This window comes from Aythya fuligula, chromosome 12 (genome assembly GCF_009819795.1).
Source record: "Aythya fuligula isolate bAytFul2 chromosome 12, bAytFul2.pri, whole genome shotgun sequence".
In the NCBI taxonomy this organism is placed as follows: domain Eukaryota; kingdom Metazoa; phylum Chordata; class Aves; order Anseriformes; family Anatidae; genus Aythya; species Aythya fuligula.
In genome coordinates this window covers 3,352,272-3,359,265 of record NC_045570.1, presented here as the reverse complement: position 1 = coordinate 3,359,265, position 6,994 = coordinate 3,352,272, and the positions used below count along the sequence as shown (strand labels likewise).

The 6,994-nt window shown below is 58.9% G+C and overlaps 1 protein-coding gene across 1 annotated transcript; it reads left to right on the top strand.

Annotated features, from left to right (window-relative positions):
• Positions 1-2,453: 2,453 nt before the first annotated feature.
• On the top strand, positions 2,454-5,382 carry CBLN1 (cerebellin 1 precursor). Its single transcript, XM_032195512.1, has 3 exons — positions 2,454-2,726; positions 2,831-2,950; positions 4,100-5,382. Exons 1-3 carry the CDS (start codon positions 2,454-2,456, stop codon positions 4,295-4,297), a joined length of 591 nt encoding a protein of 196 aa, XP_032051403.1. The 3' UTR covers positions 4,298-5,382.
• Positions 5,383-6,994: the final 1,612 nt, after the last annotated feature.

The following is a 6,994-nucleotide window of genomic DNA, read 5'->3' as shown; positions in this document are numbered from 1 at the left end:
AATGCAGGGTAGGTAATGCTGTTGCTCATGATTTAAACTGCTTTGTGGCTAAATTGTGTTTTAGTTTCTAGAGATTTAGATCTAGTTCAGTACCTCTTAGATTTAAATTTGCTTCTGTAGGGTAAAAAACAGTTTATTTTGGTCTTTCTGTATTTTTTCTTGATTGAGACAAGCAACCCTCTCATTGTCTGAGCAGGACAGTAACTGGTTCTAAAGCGGTTCTTCAGAGATTCCTGGGTTCTTCGGGGTCATTCCATTGTTTTGTTTTGTTTTTATTCCTCCAGATTATCTCCAAATTGGTGCTTTTCTTTAAGCATGGGTGAAACATTCAAGGCATTCTACAGACTGTGCTCAAACTGTCAACAACTAGGTCATGGCTAGGTACCATGAAGTAGACAGTTCACACATTTTCTCCATACCCACAGAAGTACTTCTGAAAAACAAACCAAAAAGGGTTCTGCTTGAGCAATACCTTAGTTTCAGTCCAATCCCTACAGCATCTATTACAGTTTGTTAATACCTGGACACGGCTGCCATTGTATCTGAACATCAATTGCCCTACTGTATCTCAGTGACATTGATTAACAAGGCAGTTTGTAATTAGATGGAGTAATGTAATTCCTGGCCCTCTGTAAACATCTGGATTTGCAAATCTGCATTCCTAGCTTGGGAGCTCTCTGCCACACATCACTAATTAAGCCATGTTCTTATATATCAGTACATACATCCTCCTGCTGAGCATCTTTTCTTTGTTCCCAGTACGAGTCAGAGCCTGTTGTCAATACAGAGAAAATCAACATAACTGCCTAGCGCAGCGTGTGACATTTAATGAAAATGAAGTAATGTCTAATTTGCATGGCTGGCGTTACTTTATTAGAGCCGAACTGCCGAAGCTGGGTGCTGCAGCACTAGTCAAGTGTGCAAGACTGATAGTCTGTGGGAACAGCGGGGTCTCGCCTGGGGCCCTCCACATCCCCTCCTTCCCTGCCTGCCCACCTCCTCTTTGCAGAAGAGGGCTTCTGGTAAAAGGGACAGATTCGTTTGTTTTTCCAGGTCCCTCAGTTCTTGTTCTTTGTGTTATCTCCATCCTTCAGAGCCTGGGGAGCTGGCGGGATGGCTGGAGAATAAAAGCCCACCTTGCCTCCCCCCCAGAGGGGTCCCCACAAACACACCAAGCCACTTTTGATTTGGTTTAGCCTCATCAGTGCCTCTTAGAAACGCTCAGAAATAACAACTTCATTGAACTGCACTTGTTGATTCAGACTTCGGCCCTCGGTTAGGCCAGGCAGCGCTGGCACCTCCCGGCCCCAGCCCGGCACCTTGCGGGGGGCACCGCACCCTCCTACACCCCCCCGCCCCACTGGGCGCCCTTTGCTGCTTCCCAGGAGGGTTTCTGCCTCTCTGCCGTTAGCTCCCCACCACCTTCCTGGCCATTTCCCTTGCCCCACACGTCTTTTCCCCCTGCCCTACAGCGCCAGCCCGCCGGACCTGCGGCACTTCCCACTCGCGCTGAGCGACTTTCCTGGTGCGCGCTCGGCGAAGCGGGGCAGAAACCGTGGCTGGGAGGGTTTGGGTGGCACAAATAAAGGCGATGGGAGCAGCCGCTAAAACAAACTCCAAACCGAACCAAAAACTTCAACCAAAGCTTTATCAAAGTTCGTTCTGCTTCGCACTCGGAGCCCGGTTTCGAACGGCGTTCAGCTTCCCAGAGGGGTCGCTGCCAAGCCCAGCTCAGCCGTTCAGCCCCGACCCCCGGTCTCACCGCGGCCGCCGCAGCTCCCGTGCCGCCCGCGGGGCTCCGCCGCTCCTCCCGCAGCCCCAGGCGGGGATTTTGCCCCGGGGCGGCGCCCACCGCGCCCGGCCGAGGCGGAGGCGCTGGGGGGGGGGCAGGACGCGGAGCCCCGCACCGTGAGAGCGGCGGCGGCGGCGGCGGGGTCCCGTCCCCCCCCGGCACCGGGGCCACCCTGCGCCCAGCGGGGGGCCCGTCCGCCGCCCTCCCGGCCCTCCCCGGCCGCCCCGGCTCCTACCTGCGCGGTGCTGCGGCGCGCTCCGGGCACCTGCTGCCGAGCCGAGCCCCGGCGGGCGGCGGGCGGGCCGGGCGGGCCGGGCGGACCGCGCGGCCATTGGCGGCGGCGGCGGGCGGCGGGCGCCGGTTGGGCCCGGGCGCGGCGGGGGCGGGCGCGGGGGCGCTGACGGCAGCGCGGGGCCGGTGCGGAGGCGGGGCCGCGCCCCGCACGGCTTTGTGCTCGCCGCCAGCGCCGCCGCCGCCTCCCCGGGCTCGGCTGGGCTCGGCTGGGCTCGGCGCGGCCCCGCTCCGCTCCGCTGCTATGCGCGCCGTGCCTCCCCGCGGCCGCTTCCCCGCCGGCGGGGCGCGGGCGGCCCCGCTGTGAGCGCGGCGGGGCAGGGGGCGAGCGGAGCGGAGCGGCGCGGAGCGGGGAAGGGAGCGCGGCGCCATGCGGGGCCCGGGGCTGGGGCCGGCGCTGGGGCTGCTGCTGCTGCTGGGCGCGGCGTGGCCGGCGTGCGGGCAGAACGAGACGGAGCCCATCGTGCTGGAGGGGAAGTGCCTCGTGGTGTGCGACTCCAACCCCACGTCCGACCCCACCGGCACGGCGCTCGGCATCTCCGTGCGCTCCGGCAGCGCCAAGGTCGCCTTCTCCGCCATCCGCAGCACCAACCACGAGCCCTCCGAGATGAGCAACCGCACCATGATCATCTACTTCGACCAGGTGGGGCGGCCGAGGGGGGGGGGGGGGGGGGCGAGGAGCCGGGGGGGCCGCCGGGGGCGGCCGCGGGGCTCGACGGCGGCGCTGACGGTGCCCTTCCCTCGCAGGTACTAGTGAACATCGGCAGCAACTTCGACTCGGAGAGGAGCACTTTCATAGCGCCCAGGAAAGGGATTTACAGTTTTAATTTTCACGTGGTGAAAGTCTACAACAGGCAAACCATCCAGGTCAGCCCCGCTCCGCTCCGCGGGACCGGCGGGCGCGGGGGAGGGAGCGGCCCGGGGCGGCGGCGGGGACGGGACCGGCCCCCGGGCATCAGCGGGCTCCCCGCGCAGCCCCCCGGCGGCGGCAAGGGGCCGCGGGCACCCCCCGGCCTCTGCGCAGCCCCTGCCGGCGTGGGGTGGCCCGGGCCGGAGGTGGCAGCCCTCCCGAGGTGGTGGCAGCCCTCCCGAGCTAGCACCGTGCCCGAGCTGGTGGCATCCTCCTGGCCAGGACGGGCCCCGCGCTGTCCCCAGCGCCAGGCACACCCCTGGGCAGAGCCCGGGGAAGCGCTGCTCGGCCCCGGCCCCGGCCCCGCACTGCTCCCGGGAGGTCTCACGGGGGCTTGGGGTGCGGGGAGGCGCCTGTGGCACGGATCCCATGGCGAATGTAGCTCGGCGTGTGCAGATACCTGTACGCATACGCGCCTTTTGTGTGGGGTTCGATGCGTATGCGCCTCTAGATAGGGATAGGAAACTATCGGCGTGAAGCCAGGTAGCATAACCTAGGCAGGAAATCTGCCTGTGTAGCGATGCACGTTGAAAAGGTGAACGCGGAGCTGCAGCACCGTGCTGGTGTAAGCGGCTTCACGCATCCAGATCGGGCAGGTAGTGTATTATTAATGTGGGGTACGCGGCCCTGAGATCATTAGAGTGAGCTGAGCAGAGCTTATTGACTGTTGTGGCATATTGTCTTTGCTGCCTAACAAAGGAAAACTACCTCCTGAATACACTTCAAACGCGCTGACTCTGGCGGCTGTGGCTCTGCACCTCACGTCTCTGAGGTTTCGCATAAAGCCATCTTTCAATAAGTATGAGCTCTTTTCATAGCCTGAAAACATACAGGCACCCCATTGAAATCCTTCAAAATAGGATCAATGTCCTGTTTTATATGCACCGGGTGTTTTGATGTGGGTCTGAAACAGCGGTGAAAGCCTTATTCCTTTAGAGTACATACCTTAGCTGGGTTCGGATTGATATTTCATTTTTATGGGGATGGAGTTTCAGCTGTCAAAAGAGGCCCTTTCCTAACTAAGCATTTTACCTGCTAGGCGAGCCCCGGCGGTGTCATTGTCTGACTTTAATTGACAGAGGGCTTTGTTTTATCTTGCTCTTTAGGTGAGTTTGATGCTAAATGGGTGGCCAGTGATTTCTGCCTTTGCAGGGGACCAAGATGTGACCCGAGAAGCTGCTAGCAATGGAGTCCTGATTCAGATGGAGAAAGGAGACAGAGCTTATCTAAAACTGGAGAGAGGCAACTTGATGGGAGGCTGGAAGTATTCGACGTTCTCTGGATTTCTAGTGTTCCCGCTTTAAAGCACTTCTCAACCGAGCAAAGGGAGAACCGCAAGTCAGAGAATCTCTTACAAATTCCCAAGTCGTAGCTGGGTTTAAAGAGCCGTGGACAGCAGACTTTTTACATTCAAATATTAAAGAAGCTAAATCCTGCTTAGGTTTGTGTACATCCGCTTTGAAGAATTACTACTTATTTTTGTTGTGTTGCAGCCAACAGGCGGGAGACACTATAATTGATCAAACCCCCATTTATATTCCTCTCTCTCCTCCCACAAAATTAGTTCCCATCTCTGTGTCACTGGTGTAATCTGCCATCGTTCCCCCATGGTTTCTGCCTCACACAAGTAGACTTTAGATATTTTCATTGTCCTTTACAGCATATTTTGTAGTTTTGTTTTTAAAACATGTTAATCTTGACTCTTTCTCTGAGTTTAACTTTTAAAAAAGCAAAGTATTTTTGAATACGTGGATGCCATGATGGAAGGAAAAATGCAATTCTTGCTGTGTACTGGCTGGCTAAAGGAAAAATTTATACACGAAGAACTATTCACAGCTAAGGCTGACTAGAGTATTTCAATATTTCTATGTAATTCTGAGTGATTGTGAAATTTAAGGCTGCTAAATGTTTTGATGCTTGTTTTGCTCTTGTAAAACGTGGCCCAACTAAATGCCAGGAAGTATATTGAACTTTTACTATTACTCTGTAATATATGTGTGAATATCGAAAATTAATTTTTGCTTTAATTCAATAAAGTTTCAATGGGACTTTTATTTTTCTTAACCAGAAACGAGGTTCCTCACTGCAGGCAGGCGGGGGGCGGCGCGGCGCAGGCAGCGGGGCGGGAGAAGCGCGCAGCCCCCGGGCAGGGCCGGCGGCTCCCCGCAGGCTCTGCCGCCCGGCCCCCGGCAGCATTTACCTGTACGATATTCTATAGACCGGATCGCATTTTATACGGCCGTCTAAAACTATCTTACGATGTATACTTCGATGCTCGTATTATTTATTCGCTCGTATTATTTTGTTTACAGCCTTTTCAAGATGTAAATGCTATAATTTTGCAGTACTCAAAGAGATGACTACTTTTATTAAACGGTGCTGACCCGGATTGCGGTTGTATCTCAACTTTGGCGTGAAGCGAAGGGGCTCGGCGGGGCTCGGGGGCAGCCCCGCGCCCAGGCTGCGGCACACCCCGAGGGGGCTTCGCGGCCCCGGCTCCCCGCGAGGAGCCGAGCGAGCCCTCGGGGAGGGGCAGCGAGGCGGGAGCGCTGAGCGCCGTGCCTTGCCCCCGGCTTTGGCCCCGGCCGGGCGGGGAGCGGGGCGGACAAGGGCTGCGCCGCTTCGCTTCCAGCTGCGACGCTGGAGCCGCTCCGCAGCGGCCGCTGCCCTCTCCGGGGGGCTCGGCGGCGCTGGGACCCCCCGGCCCCCGGCGGGAGCTGCTCGGGAGCCCCGGCAGCCGCCGGCGAGGAAAGGACGGAGCTGTGCGGAGCGCGGATCGCGGCGGGAGGCGGCTTGCGCTTGGAGTTGGGACCCGCGCACCGGGGCCGGCTGCCGAGCTCCGCTACCGCCTGCCCTGCGGCACTGCCCGGCTCTGCACGGGGCCGCGGGGCTGCTGGCGGTGCCGATGCTCCTCTTCTTGTCCTTTTTTTTTTTTTTTCGTCCCTCTCCCTCAAGGCGAAGCAAACAAAGCCGCCACCTTCCTCCCGCCGCAACTTTCCCCGGTAGTTACAGCCGGCTCAGCGCGCCGCAGCCGGGCGGGGCCGTGCGAGCCCCACACCGATGGCCGCCGAGCCCCGCGCCGCCGCCGGGCAGCCCCTACCCCGCCCCGCGGCGCTGCCGGCCCCGCCGGGACCCATCTCGGGACCGATCCCGGCCGCGGGCGCCCCGCTGAGCCTCCGACGGGGCGCCCCGGCCGCCGGCTCCAGGCTGCGCCCGTGGCCGCGGCCCCGGCGGGGAGCTGGGGGCGGCGGGGTCAGGCCCCCGCCCTCACGGGCCGCAGCCGCCATTTTAGGCAGCGGCGCCGGCCGCCGCCTCACGATGGGCTCGGGGCCGGGCGGGAGCGGGTGGGGGCCGGGCGGGCGCCCTGCCTCGCCGGGGGGGCTCCGAGGGGCTCCCGTGGGTGCTGAGGCCTCGGCCTCGTCTCCTCGGGGTGCCGGCGGCCCCGTGCCCCTTCCGTCAGCCGCCCTCCTGCTCGGCCCGCTGCCAGGCACGTGGCCGTGCCTTGGCATTGAGCCGCGAGCGGCTGTGACTCTTGACAAGGCTTTAATGTATGATGTAAGTAATGTCTGATTGAATTTATCGCTGATTAGAGTTGAGCATCAGTTTACACAACAAGAAATTATGTTTCATTCAGTTCATTAGCATGACTAGTGTTTGGTTTATGAGCATATCACTAATGGTAATGACCAGAGCTGATTGATTTCTAATGTGAATATAATTACGCAGATGTAGGGGAATTAAAGAAAAAAAAAAATCTGCATTGTTAATTGTTGGTTTTTTAGGGAGTGCGTGTGGGGGTGAGGGGGTGGAAAGGGAGAAACAAACCAACTCGCTTCTGCGTGAAAAATGTGAACATAAAGATTAATAGCTCCAGCAGGAGACAGCGAGTTGGATCCCGGAGAAGAAGTCAAATGCCGTTAACCCTGGGAATAGTTAATGCACATCCCATATTGCAAAACATAATTTTCCCTCTTCTACCCCCCCAGGTACGGCTGGAAGCT